The sequence below is a fragment of the Pongo pygmaeus genome, chromosome X (genome assembly GCF_028885625.2).
Source record: "Pongo pygmaeus isolate AG05252 chromosome X, NHGRI_mPonPyg2-v2.0_pri, whole genome shotgun sequence".
NCBI classification, from domain to species: Eukaryota; Metazoa; Chordata; class Mammalia; order Primates; family Hominidae; genus Pongo; species Pongo pygmaeus.
In genome coordinates, this window is record NC_072396.2 from 37,979,102 (window position 1) to 37,993,644 (window position 14,543).

A 14,543-nucleotide genomic window follows, 5' to 3' on the forward strand; every position below is an offset into this window, starting at 1 on the left:
CATATATAACAAATGATATCATGAATACTGTTTTATAATTTTTTCTCTACTCAATACATTGTGGACATCCTTTTTTATTTTTTGATTGGCTTATCTATAGATCTATTTTATCCTTTTTCACAGAGCTCAGTTGAGGTATAATTGTCATATAATTGGCATACATACACATATTTGAAGTGTACAACTGGAGATTTTTTTTATGTATGTGTACACTCATGAATTTATCATCACAATCTAGATAATGGGCAAGCAGTCACCTGCAGAAGTTTCCTCCTGTCCCTTTGTAATCCTCTTCTTATACTTTTTAATGGCTGAAAAGCTTTATTTGCATATATAAAGTGTCTTTAAAATCCATACTTACATTTGCTCACACATAGCTCAACCTAATATTTTGTTTAAATTGTAGAACGCTCACCTCATTTAGAGAAATAAATCAACCCCCCCAACCCCAATCAAGAACCTGCTATTGTATATCATCACTGAGCCAGATTACCTAGGTAAGAATCTTAGCCTTGCCACTTTGCAGACATTATGATCCTGGGCAAATTGTTTAACCACTCTGTATCAGATTCCTTACCTGTAAAGTGGGGATAATAATAGTTTTATATTTAACTCATAAAATTGCAAAGATTAAAGGAATTAACACAATGATCTGATAACAAAGCACTATGTTATTATCTGCTGCTGTTATTATTCCCATGGTTCGTTAAGCTAAAAGCCTCTTTTCAGTTTCTCCTGACGATATTAAAGATATGAGTTGCTAGGACCTTGTATTCAAATAGCCTACCAGAACTTATCTCCTCTTTTTTACTCCTACTTCTCTATCACCTCCCTCTGAGCATCTTGATAAAGGTGAGGAGAAGTATGTAGCTAATCATAGGCTGTTTTAGTATTGGAGAGTTTGGTTTTAGGGACATTTCATAAGGTGAGAGATACCCAAAATAGAACACTTAAAACAATTCCAAGACCTTATCAACCAAGATGTCAAAATATGAATTACATTTCTACATTAAAAACTGTTATTGATCACTTTGATGGTAATGATTACACATGTATAATAACCTTTCCTTGAGCACATACTAAGTGTGTATTCTAGGAAAGATCCTAAGAATTAAGGTATTTATTGTCTTTATGAAGCATACTATATTAGTCCGTTCTCACATTGCTATAAAGAAATACCCAAGACTGGGTAATTTATAAACAAAAGAGGTTTAATTGGCTCACGTTTCTACAGGCTGTACAGGAAGCATGATACTGACATCTCCTTAGCTTCTGGGGAGGCCTCAGGGAACTTACAATCATGGCAGAAGGCAAAGAGCCAGTACTTTACATGGCCGGAATAGGAGGAAGAGAGAGAGGAGGGAGGTGCTACACAGTTTTAAACAATCAGATCTCAGGAGAACTCACTCACCATCACAAGAAAAGCACCAAAGTGATGGCGCTAAACCGTTAATGAGAAACTGACCCCATGATCCAATCACCTCCCACCAGGACCCACCTCCTTGATTGTGAGATTTGGGTGAGGACACAGATCCAAACCATATCATTCTGGCCCTAGCCCCCCACAAATCACATGTCCCTCTCACATTGCAGAATACAATCATACCTTCCCAATACTCCCCCAAAATCTTAAGTCATTTCAGCATTAACTCAAAAGTCCGAAGTTCAAAATCTTACCTGAAACAAGGCTAGCCCCTCCCACCAATGAGCCTGTAAAATAAAAAACTTATTTCCAAAATACAATGGGGGTATAGGCATTGGGTAATAAATCCCCTTCCAAAAGGGAGAAATCAGTCAACAGAAAGGGGCTATAGGCTCCATGCAAGTCTGAAATCCAGGAAGGTAGTCATTAAGTCTTAAACCTCCAACCTCCAAAATAATCTCCTTTGGCTCCATGGCCTAAATCCATGGCCCAGTGATACAAGGTGTGGGTTCCCAAGGCCTTGGGCAGCTCCACCCCTGTGGCTTTGTAGGGTTAAGCACCCATGGCTGCTTTCAAGGGCTGATGTTGAGTACCTTCTGCTTTTCCAGGCTGAGGGTATAAGCTGCCAGTGGGTCTGCCGTTCTGGGGTCTGGAAGATGGCGACCCTCTTCTCACAGGTCTACTAGACAATGCCCCAGTAGTGACTCTGTGTGGGGGCTCCAACCCCAAATTTCTCCTCCTTACTGCTCTAGTAGAGGTTCCCCATGTGGGCTCTGCCCCTGGAGCAGGCTTCTGTCTGGACATCCAAGCTTTTCCATACATCCTCTGAAATCTAGGCAGAGGCTCTCAAGCCTCAGCTCTTGCTCTTTTGTGCACTCACAGGCATAACACAATGTGGAAGCTGCCAAGGCTTTTGGCTTACATCTTCTGAAGCAGTGGCCTGAACTGAACCTGGGCCCCTTTGGGTCAGGACTGAAGCTGGAGCAACTGCGATGTCGGGAGCAGTGTCCCCAGGCTACACAGGGCAGCAGGGCCCTGGGCCTGGCCCATGAAACAATTCTTCCCTCCTAGGCCTCCAGGCCTGTGATAGGAGGGGCTGCCATGAAGATCTCTGAAATGCCTTTGAGGAGTTTTTCCCCATCATCTTGGCTAATAGCATGTGGTTTCTTTCTACTTCTGCAAATTTCTGCAGCCTTCTTGAATTCTTCTTCTGAAAATTGACTTTTCTTTCCTACCACATGGCCAGGCTGCAAATTTTCCAAGCTTTTATGCTCTGCTTCCCTTTTAAATATGTTCCAGTTTTATGTTATTTCTTTGCCTACACGTATTAGAATAGGTGGTTAAAAGCAGCCAGGCCACATCTTGAATGCTTTGCTGCTGAGACATTTCTTCTGCCAGATATCCTAAATCATCACTGTCAAGTTCAAAGTTCCACAGATCCCTAGGGTGGGGGTACAATTCAGTCAAATTCTTTGCAAGGGCATAACAATAGTGGCCTTTGCTCCATTTTCCAGTTAGTTCCTCATGTCCATCTGAGACCTCTTCGGCCTGGCCTTCACTGTCCGTATCAGTATAACCATTCAACCAGTCTCTAGGAAGTTCCAAACTTTCCTGCATTTTCCTATCTCCTTCTGATCCCTCCACACTCTTCCACCTCTGCCCGTTACCTAGTTCCAAGGTCGCTTCCACATTTTTAGGTATCTTTATAGCAGTGCTGCACTCCTTGGTACCAATTTTCTTTATTCATTCTTGCAGTGCTATAAAGAAATACATGAGACTGGGTAATTTATAAAGAAACAAGGTTTAATTGGGTCATGGTTCCACAGGCTGTATAGGAAGCATAATGCTGGAATCTGCTTGGCTTCTGGGAAAGCCTCAGGAAACTTACAATCATGGTGGAAGGTTAAGGGCAGCCAGCACTTCACATGGCTGGAACAGGAGGAATAGGTAGAGGGGAGAGGTGCTATACACTTTTAAACAACCAGCTCTTGCAATAACTCACTCAGTCACTCTCACAAGAACAGTACCAAGGGGATAGTGCTAAACCATTCATGAGAAACTGCTCCCATGATCCAGTCACCTCCCACCAGACCTCACCTTCTACATTGGGAATTACAGTTGAACATGAGATTTGGGTAGGGACAGAGATCCAAACCATATCACATATTATCAATTTAAAGAGATGTGGCTAGAATTTGTAGGGGTGAGAATAGGCTGGGATCTGCTGTTAGAGCAAAGGAAGTGAGTAGGTCTTACTGATTGGTAATGTTAGATTGAGCCATGGATATTGCCACTGTTTTAAACCTGTGTAATGGGAGTTTGTTTTACTACTTTCCCTAAACTGAAAACAAACTGTCTTAGTTGATTCAGGCTGCTATAACAAAATACTTTAGGTAATTTTTGAAAAACAAAAATTTATTGCTCACAGTTCTGGAAGCTGGAAGTCAGAAATCAAGATGATGGCAGATTTAGTGTCTGGTGAGAGCTTACTCTCTGCTTCAAAGATGGTACCTTATTGCTGTGTCCTCACATGGCAAAAGGGGATGGGAAGCTCCCTCAAGCCTCTTTTATAAGGATAGTAATCCCATTCATGAGAATGGAGCCTCAGGACTTAATCCCTTCCCAAAGGCTCCACTCCTAAACACTGTCATATTAGGTATTAATTTCCAACATATGAATTTTGGAGGGACACCAACATTCAGACCATAGCACAATCCAAATGTCTATCACTGGTAGAATGAAAAAATGAACAGGGGTGTGTGTGCATGTGCGTGCCTGTGTGTGTGCGTATAATATACAGAGCCAGTGGTAAGAATGAATCTACTACAATTACATGCAACAGTGTGGATGAATCTCATAAACAAGATACTAAGCAGAAGCCAAAAAGATCTAAACGCATACACTAATGATTAAGTTTATACGAAGATCAAAAACGTAAAACTCATTTATGGTATAAGAAATCAGGCTAGTGATTCCTAGTGCTTGCCACTCCTTTCCTCACTCTGCTAATTCCAAATACAGAGCTTGTCCTCATCACTGTAAACGCCACCACTGCTCTTACTGTCCCAGAGTGTCCAGGATCGTCTTCTTCAGGGCTTATAAGTTCCAGGGAAGTTACAAGGATGGCTATCTACAAGGAAACATTGAATGGGAACTGGCTACAGCCTCAGGCATGGATAAAAATTGGATGGGAACTGGCTAAAGCTTCAGGCATGGATAAAAATTGGATGGTAACTGGCTTAAGCCTCAGGCATGGATAGGCATCCTTAAGGTAGGGAGGTCATCAGCAAGGGAGTGGCTGCTGCCCAAGGGAAGCCCTCAGCACATAGCCCCAGGAATGATTCTGACCATGTGCTTGCTCTTATGGTCTGTAGATGCTGAACCCACCCCCAAGGGGCTCCTGAGCATTCAAGAAATGGCCGTCACTAAAAATGCACCTTCATTTTTAATCTGTTTGATTCCTTTCAGATCTGACTCTTCCAACCTAGGCCCCACTGATTTCTCTCTTTCCTTCAATCCAGAGGAGACTTTCTAGCCTGGGAGGTGGGTTTGGGTGGGTAGGATTGGAGGAGGGACTTCTGCTGTCATTATTTTATTTAATCATTTCATCTGCTAGAAGACTTCTTGGTTTTCCCAAGTACCTTAAAAGACAGAAAAACTTATTTTTTCTCTTTTTCTAACCCATACTTGTCTTTGATTTGAAGCAATAAACACAAAATGGCTTAGCTACTTGCAGGGCAGATGGTAAATACACAGTAAAGAAAGAAGCAAAAAAAAATAAATAAACTATTGGGAGAAACAACTTTAGTTAACATCTTAAAATCTCATAAGACTTGGGTTGAATTAGGTAATAAAAGTATTGTTAATATTATGGAATTTCGAGGAGAAACGAGTTTATATGTGTGGTGGAGAAAATATTTGCTTTTAGATTCATAGTATTTCAGGTGGTGGCAAGATATCCAGGTGTAGATTTCTCTGAGGCATTTAGAATTGTGGAAGTGAAGGGATGGGTCAAGGCTGAATGTATAGATTTATTGGGATGGAAGGGAAAATTCAAACATCATTGTGGATGAAATAAACTATTTCTGTTAGAGAATACAATTGACTTTATGAAGTGATTTATAGGGTATCTAGATTGTTTGATGTGGTATGCAGTGACTTTTTATTCACTGAGGTGTTTCTATAGTTAGCATAACTTATTTAGATGGTTGTACCATTGTCTTTAATATTTTATTGTGCACTAGAAAAAGTCCCACTGTCATATAAAATTAATATCTCTCACTTGAAAGTTAGAATTCTCTTACTGTTGTTATTGATGGTGCTGGATCTCTGTGTTTGAATGATACTTACACTGGGCTTCCTTGTTATTTTTTTGACTTGTTGATGTGTGAAAATTCAGTAAGCCATTTCATTGTATACACCAGGGATTGTCAAATAATGGCTGGCTGCCAGTTTTTTGTGTGGCCATGAACTGAGAATGGTTTTACATTTTTAAATGCTTTAAAAAAATTAAAGAAGAGTATTTTATGATACATGAAAACTATATAAAATTCACATTTTAGTGGCCATAAATAAAGTTTTTATTAAAATATAGCCACACAAATTTGTTTCTGTGGCTGCTTTCATGCTGTAATAGTAGAGTTGGGTAGTTGCAACAGAGACCATATGACCCTTACAGCCTAAAATATTTATTCTCTAGCTTTTTACTGAAAAAGCCAACTGACCCCTGATATACACCAACTGATGTATCATTAGAAAACTAGTGCCAGGTGTGGTGGTTCACACCTGTAATCCCAGCACTTTGAGAGGCCCAAGCTTGCCTAGCTTTGCTCAGGCGGGTGGATCACTTGAGCCCAGGAGTTTGAGACCAGCCTGGGCAACATGGTAAAACCCTGTCTATACAAAAAAAAAAATACAAAAATTACCAGGAGGCTTAGGTGGGAGGATCACTTGAGCCTGGGAGGCAGAGGCTGCAGTGAGCCATGATCACGCCACTGCACTCCAGCCAGGGTGACAGAGCAAGACTCTGTCTCAAAAAAAAAAAAAAAGAAAGAAAAAAGAAAGAAAACTAGTAAAGACAAGTATCCTCCCAAAATAAATAAACCCACAGAAGTACTTCTCTTACACAGGCAATAGTTATTTAAATAACATCTTTTCCTGCCTTATTTTTCTCCTTGATATGTACCACTATTTATCACTGTTTTACACACTATACTTTTGATTGTTTAAATAAACAGACACAGGTTAACTGTTTCTTCCCTCTAGATTGTAACTTTAGTGAGGGCAGGGGTTTGTGTCTGTATTGCTTGCTGTTGGATTCTCTAGCACCTTGGCACGTAGTAGACACACAATGTATATTTTATTTGAGTATTTACATATCTGTTGAATTGAGAAACCAACCACTGAATTTGCTACATATTACTGTATCCAACTCTGAGGATGACTGGACAATAGAAACAAAGTATCCTTTGTTCATTTGCGTAGCTTGCCTAGCTTTGCTCTAGAGATTGTAGGAGGTATTTCTGAATTTCAGCAATATCTAACAGCATTTTGATGCTGTTCCCTAGTGTATATAGCACTGAAGAGCAGCATGTATAAATATACATATTAGATATATTCATTTTTTAAAGTATTTAATAATATACTTTTATAATGTATTTTATATAATTATGTTAATATATCATATTAATTTTATATTAATATTTAATATTATACAAAATATTAATATAAATTTACATATATCTATACCTCAAGCTTTTATATCAATTATTGTTTTCATATATTTGAAACAGTAGGCTTTGTGAAGTGCATGGCACATAGTAAATACCTAAAGGTTAAAATAATTGAAGAATTAAGCGAGCTCTTAGGTAATAGGTTATTTTATGAAGACAGAGGTATTGCTTAGTGGTTTCCCACTGCATTTACAATGAAATCCAAATGGTTTTCCAGCCAGTAAAGCCTTGTATGATTTGACCATTTGTCTTTGTCTCCCACCTTCTCCCTTGCTTGTCATGCTGAAATCAAACTGAACTTCTTTAAGTTACTCTATTACCTTAAGGTCTTTTATTTATAGTTAAACAAAATATTATGACTCCCCCATAGACTCTAAGCTCTATTAGGGCAGGGATCACAGATGCCTTATTCACCATTAACAACCCAATGTTTAGCAAAATGACTGAAATGTAATAAGCAGTAAGTAAATATTTTTTGAACGACTACATATGTGATTAAAAGAACACTGGAGTTGATGTCAGAAACCCTAGGTTAAAATCTTGGGAATGCATTCTGAATCTTGATTTAGGTGCCAGTTACACAACTGTGTTTGTGAAAAGTCATCGAGTTTTAATGTTGGCATTTTTTATGTAAATGTGTTGATAAGTTTTTAAAAACCCAGTCCTAAGATCCTCCTATTTACTGTGCAAACATGAGTAAGTCCATTTCTCTGAAATTTAGTTTTATCATTTATCAAGAAGTCTTTTTGTACCTGTCTCATAGAGTTGTTGCAAGCACTGATGACATAAGTGAAATTGCCTTATCATAATAGATATACAACAAATGCCAGTTGAATTTCTATTCTTTGAAGGATGTAGAAGCAGAAAGATGCAGAAGTGAAACTCCCAGAGGCCAAATAGGATGAAACTTTCACTTACAGAAGAGCTCTTAGATAGCCGAAGAGAGTTGTGACTTTAAGAGACACCATGAGGAGGGAATGAACTCCAGGGAGCACCTGATCTCTAGAGTATGCCACAGGGCCCTTGGATCCTTTTACCCTTAAAAATTAGAAGGGCCTTGGGGTCTGGGGAAGAGCAAGAGGCTGGGATTGGCAAAGCCTTAAGGAGAGTAACCAGAGATTATAGTCATGGTGTATCCAAGCACCATGGTGGACAGTGAAGTGATTGACCTGCCTAATTAACCATGAGAGAGCCATGTGGCTAAAAAGTAAAGTCAACATAGAAGTCCTCTACAAATTAAAATGTAGCCTGCAGTGTTTCAAAATTAATAAAGAGCTAGATATAATTGAATCTCAGAGGATTACTGGAAGAAGAATAACTACCAAGAATAGGAGTTTCCAGTCTATTGTCACAGGAAGGCTGGGAAAAGAGGGGCAAGTGCATTTAAGGAACATCAAAAATGGCAAAGGAACTCTTAGAGAACCTCCAGTTCTCTAAGAGTTCCAAATTTAAATCATTCCAAATTTAAAACATCAAAGCAGCTGAAGCCAAATCATATTTTAACTTAAAACATTCAGCTCACAAAATATACCTTATATCACTCTCTGTCTGAAGTAGTAATAGTTACACTTAATGTATTGAACCATATTGACCAACTAGAAAATAAACCTCAAGAACCAGATTGTACCAAAACATTTTGAGGGGCAAAATACCAAATTTTTGTTAGTATCCTCATAGGTCCTGCTTACTGTTATTAAGAACTATTAAAACTGTTATTTAATCCTCCTTCAAAGCCTGTGAAATTAGAGCTACTATTAATAACCCCATTATGGTTGAAGAAACTAAGTCTTAAAGAGGCTAAATAACTTTCCCAAGATCAGATAGATGGTAATTGGCAGACAAGGCCTCAAGCCCACATATGTATGATAGCAAAACCCATGCTCTTACCTGTTGTTGGAACTCTTTGTTGGGATGTATATAACGTGTCATTATTTAAAAGGTCATGCTTGTATGTGTCTATTAAGATAAGTATATCAAGGCTGGGCACAGTGGTTCACTCCTGTAATCCCAGCACTTTGGGAGGCCAAGACGGGCAAATCACGAGGTCAGGAGGTCGAGACCAGCATGGCCAACATAGTGAAACCCCTGTCTCTACTAAAAATGCAAAAAATTAGCTGGGCATAGAGATGGGTGCACATAATCCCAGCTACTCGGGAGGCTGAGGCAGGAGAATCGCTTGAATCCAGGAGGCAGAGGTTGCAGTGAGCTGAGATTGTACCACTGCACTCCAGCCCAGGCCACAAAGTGAGACTCCATCTCAAAAAAAAAGATAAGGATGTCAAAACATCAAGTTATATACCTTAAATATATACAATTAAGAAAGACTATAGTAAAAAAAAATTCAGACTGAAAAATCAACAGGAAACAAACGTGATATGGTTCTCAAAAAAGATATATTTTCCAAAAGGTAGATAAAATATGATACAGGTTCTATTATTGTCTCAAATTAAGGAAATTTTAGTGCATCTAATAAGATAAGTAATATATAAAAGAGCCTAACATTTTCCCTAGTATATTATAACATAGTAATTATTCAATCAACATTCAAACAACTGTATATTATACAGTGGTATTTTGTTTGGTATTTTCTGAACTGAAATGATAGTAGCTCCCAGGACATTGATATAAAGTCAGTCTGGATCTCCATCTAAAACATAGTGTCCACTTTGCAACCTTCAGCCTGTATTTGGGGATGCATACTTCTGTATATAGTTCTTTGACAGTTTTAGTGATGCTGGGCTCCTAATAATGTGGATATTAGCTTGCTCTACCTAAGTACTGTACTGAACATTGCATTTCTGCATTGTTAAGTTGTCATTTCTAAACTGTATGAACAATATAAAGATCAATAAAGTCTTAACTTACAATTTTAAAAGCTGTGGTACTGGACATCTGTTCAGTGCCAATATGACTTCCATGTACAAGAAATGCACACAGAGAAGAAATCCTGAAAACTGTAGATTGTTGACTCTTACTTGAATATACTTGATATGGTTTGGCTGTGTCTCCACCCAAATCTCATCTTGAATTCCCACGTGTTATGGGAGGGACCCAGTGGGAGGTAATTGAATCATGGGGGGCAGGTCTTTCTCATGCTGTTTTTGTGATAGTGAATAAGTCTCATGAGATCTGATGGTTCTGTGAGGGGGGAGTTTCCCTGCATGAGCTTTCTTTTTTTGCCTGCTGCCATCCATGTAAGACGTGACTTGCTCCTCCTTGCCTTCTGTATGATTGTGAGGCTTCCCCAGCCACATGCAACCATAAGTCCATTAAACCTCTTTTGTAAATTTCCCAGTCTCAGGTATGTCTTTATCAGCAGTGTGAGAAGAGACTAATACAATACTGAAAGAGAGTGTCATGTATAACATTGTTACTGAATTGTAAACTCAAAAAAAAAAAGAGAATTTGTCTCTCTTGTTTGACAATTTTTTTCTCTAAGGCAGGGTTTTTTAACTTTGACACTATTGACATTTTGGACTGGTTAATTCTTTCTTGTAGGGGGCTGTTCCATGCATTGTAGGATGTTTAGCAGTACCTGGCCCCAACCCACTAGATGTCAGCAGCACCCTTCTCCAGTTGTGGCCAACAAAAGTATCTCTAGACATTGCCAAATGCCTCCTCGGGGGAAAATTGCCTCCAGTTGAGAACCACTACTCTGAAGAATAAAATAGTGTATGGCAAATAAAAGACACTCACCAAATATTTTTGGATTGACTGAAGACAGGAAAGAACAGTCTCCCACAAAATGTACCACTTGTGATATGCTTTGAATATCTACGTATGACCTGGAAAAATTTCTATAACTTTAAGTTATGTATTTTATATACATTAGAAAATATATAACATGACAAACCCATGTTTTTGCATACTATTTTATAGGATGGCGCTAAAGTGGATACTGAAGTTAAAAAGTAACTTAATTGAAAGAAACATTAAGTAACTGTACACAACAGATACATTAAACACAACTCATTAAATTGATTAAGGTGGTATGTGAATTACTGGAGTTTGAATTGCTTATTTATACTAAGGGAAACTTAAGCACAAATGAGCTTCCCCTAAGTCTGGTTTGTGTGGGCCACTAGAATCCTCTTTGGGAATGATCTAGTGCCTTTCACAGGCTAGATACAGGTGTTGAAGACAAATTGCTTACCCTTTGAGAATTAGTCTGATAGACACTATAAGATATGAACATCAGGATGAGGTAGCATTATGAGAGTTCAAAGGAAAAAGAAATTACTTTCTACTCAGGTAATGAGGGAAAGTATCACTATTGATATTGAAGGATTAATGGAATTTTTGTAGTAGATAATACAGAGGAAAAGAGCAGAGGCAAAGAGTTGAACCAGTTCAAAACATACTTAAGGGATGAGTAGAGGCTGGTTTGGCTGGAGTGTAGTATAACTGTTAAGGAAGGTGGAACTTGCTTGTAGAGGGTATGTAATGCCAGGGTAGGTTAATCCATGGAACAAAGATTATTTGATTTTCTAATGTCTGGCTAAAAGCTGCTTTGTTGTTATTGTTGTTTTTAAGTGTATTGTCATTATTTTAGAAGTAATGTTTAGTTTGGGATGGGGACCTGACTGAGAATCAAGATAAATAAATACTGCTGCTTACAGAAGTATAAAAACTAACACACACACACACACACACACAAGCTGAAAGAAGGGACCAGAGACTAGAACAGCAGAGGATCAAAATGGAAAGATCATGACATCAGAAGAAGCAAGGAGGTAACCTGGGCCTGGGGGAGTTTGGGGTTTGAGGTGATATGGGTAGTAGGCCTTGAGTCTTTTATCTCGTAAGAAAATTGTCTTATTTAAAATAAGATGCTGATCTTTGGAGGTTTATTACTGAAACGCTAGATGAGGTGGCTGACATGTAGTATTGATTTTTGCCTCCTTGGTTTTATCTTCCCCTGGAAGATAGCTGCCTCCAGTGATGCTTGTTGTCTCCACCATGCTGACCTCTGGAGCAGCAATTCCTCTTTGAAAATCCTGGCCCATGCCTGACAGCTCTTTCCTTTGTGGTTTCTCCTAACACAACTGAAATAGGTTTGATTCTTTTCTAAAAGACTTTATTAAATATTAAAGAATAAACAAAAAATAAAATACGAGAAGTCCTGCCAGATTTACCTAGCATCTCTGATATCACTGTCCCTGGTCAAGCCACTCTCACACCTCAAATCTCCTTTCCCTACTGCTGCCAGAGGTGTCTTCTTAAAATCTCAATTTAGCTATATCACTCCCCTGTTTAACTCTTTCATGGCTTCTCATTTGTACATGGATTATATTTTAGTATATTAACTTTCTTTTGGTATTTCCTGGAGTAAGGATGGTTTTATAGTTATGTTGACATAATGATTATTTCATTTATCTGATTTGAATGGGTTACAGTTAAAATTGAGATGACACTTGGGAAGGGTGAGCACCTTCCTGTAAAAAGGTATGAGTTCTAACACTTCCCTAAAGGTTTCCCGGAATAGCTTTATCTGAAGGGTCAAGAGTCACTGGATTTCAAATTGTGCTTCCTATAGTGCTAGGTTTCTGATGAGGTATGTCCAGGCCACCTCCAGAAAAAATCTCAATGGGTAAGACTACAACTCTCCACCCCAATTCTGCCTGAAGAGTTCCACCCTAACCCATTTTTTATATATTGATGGTCCACATAAAATTTTTTGAGGGCTGTCTGCTGCTTTCAAAAAAGGTGTGTTGATGAGAAGTCATTAGATGATTTCTAAATTTCCTTTCAACTCCAAAATTATCTGAGAATCCAGCCCCCTTGACTTCTTTCTTGATTCACTTTATGCTAATTTTGTTCCATATGATTAATGTGTTGTTAGAAAATAATAGAATTTCAGAGCTGCAAGAAACTTTAGCAGTTATCTTGTCCAGTTTTCCAAAATGAGCTCCAAAGAACAAGACTCCTGAGAAACGCCCATTGCTTACAGAAAGGACTATATAGCTAAATACTTTGAGACTGTACTTTTGTCCCATTGCTCATTAGCATTTTAAAGGCTCTGAAAAGTCTTATAATAAAGAAACCTGATTAAATTAAGTCGGTATTTCCTACATTGGAAGCATGGGCTCTGTATCAACTTACTATGACCTTCTTCATCTGGTACTAGTTTCTGCCCTATTACCAGGTCAAAGAGCCCTGTTTTTGAATAACATACTTTTTAACATGATGTGGAGGATAATTTGGGAAAACTCATATAGTTGAACCTCCTCCTTTTGCAAAGAATTTACGATAGGAAATGATTGATCAAGTGTCCCACAGCTGATTATCAGGTCTCAGTCTAATATTTATTCCTCATTGGTCTCTTCTTAACTTCGAGTAGGTTATAGATTCCTTAATGGACTGATAGTTTATGTCTTATAGCTTTACCTTTCAGGCGCTTAGTTTCATATTGGGAACATGACAAGTGAATAATAAATACATGATAGCTCTATGATTGAACCCTGTGAGAAAATGAAGCATTATGATATGAATTGGTTTCTGTGTATGTATGAGTTTTTTTTTTTTTTTATCTTTTGGAAACAGAATTTCTGCTCCCCTGTGTACACCCTTTCTCTGTAATTGCAGTGTATGTTTTTTGTTTCTCCAAAGTTTCTGTTGTCAGTAGTTTATGGTCATTGGTTCATACTGTTTATTGGAAATAACTCTGTGGGCTGCTTTGCCTCAGGGCTAATTTGATTAGGGATGCGTTGTTTTACACCCTTTGGGAAAATGTTACACTATAAAGGGTACTGGATTTGTCACAGAGTGATGTTGAAGGGAAGCTGGAGACAGGAAAGCTAGTAACTTGCTGGCCTGGTTATTAGCATTGGGCCTTTTGGGATTTTTGTCTGCCATTTTTGTTGATATTGCTGTTTTCTGAAGAGATAAGTGTGTGACCAATTTGAGGATTGTTATTTGGCACGGGCAGAAACTAGTACCAGATAAAGAAGGTCATAGTAAGTTGATATAGAGCCCCTGCTTCCAGAATATTGTGCTTCTGTCCTCTGAGGTTAGATTATCTGTTTGTGAGGGAGAAAACATTTATGTAAGGGAGAAAGATTGGAATGTACTGAAATGAAATGCTCATATTGACCACATCAGCTGTACTGGAGCTTATCTGATGTAGCCACTCAGCCTCTATCAATCTGACTGTGTGTATGTGCTCTGTTTTGTACAGGGAATCATCATCCAGGGACGTGCCAGAAACCGCAAGAAAACATGGGGAGGGGTAAGTTTCTCTTCTTTTTTAAGTAATTTAGACTGTCTCCATAGCTATTATAGTCAGGAAATTAAATTTCTAACTCATAGTATATTTGTGGACACCTAAATTGTATTTCTTGTTAGTGTTAGAAAGTTTTTGTCTGAAGCAGGGCTTTGCAGAGAAAGAC

General features: G+C 38.4%; 1 protein-coding gene across 2 annotated transcripts in view; it reads left to right on the forward strand.

Annotated features, from left to right (window-relative positions):
* PRRG1 (proline rich and Gla domain 1) overlaps window positions 1-14,543 on the forward strand; it is a 103,478-nt gene that overhangs the window by 38,049 nt on the left and 50,886 nt on the right. For both annotated transcript variants that reach the window (XM_063660839.1, XM_063660840.1), the window contains exon 4: window positions 14,333-14,383. In XM_063660839.1, the coding sequence (XP_063516909.1) occupies window positions 14,333-14,383 (51 nt within the window). The remainder of the gene's footprint in view (window positions 1-14,332; window positions 14,384-14,543) is intronic.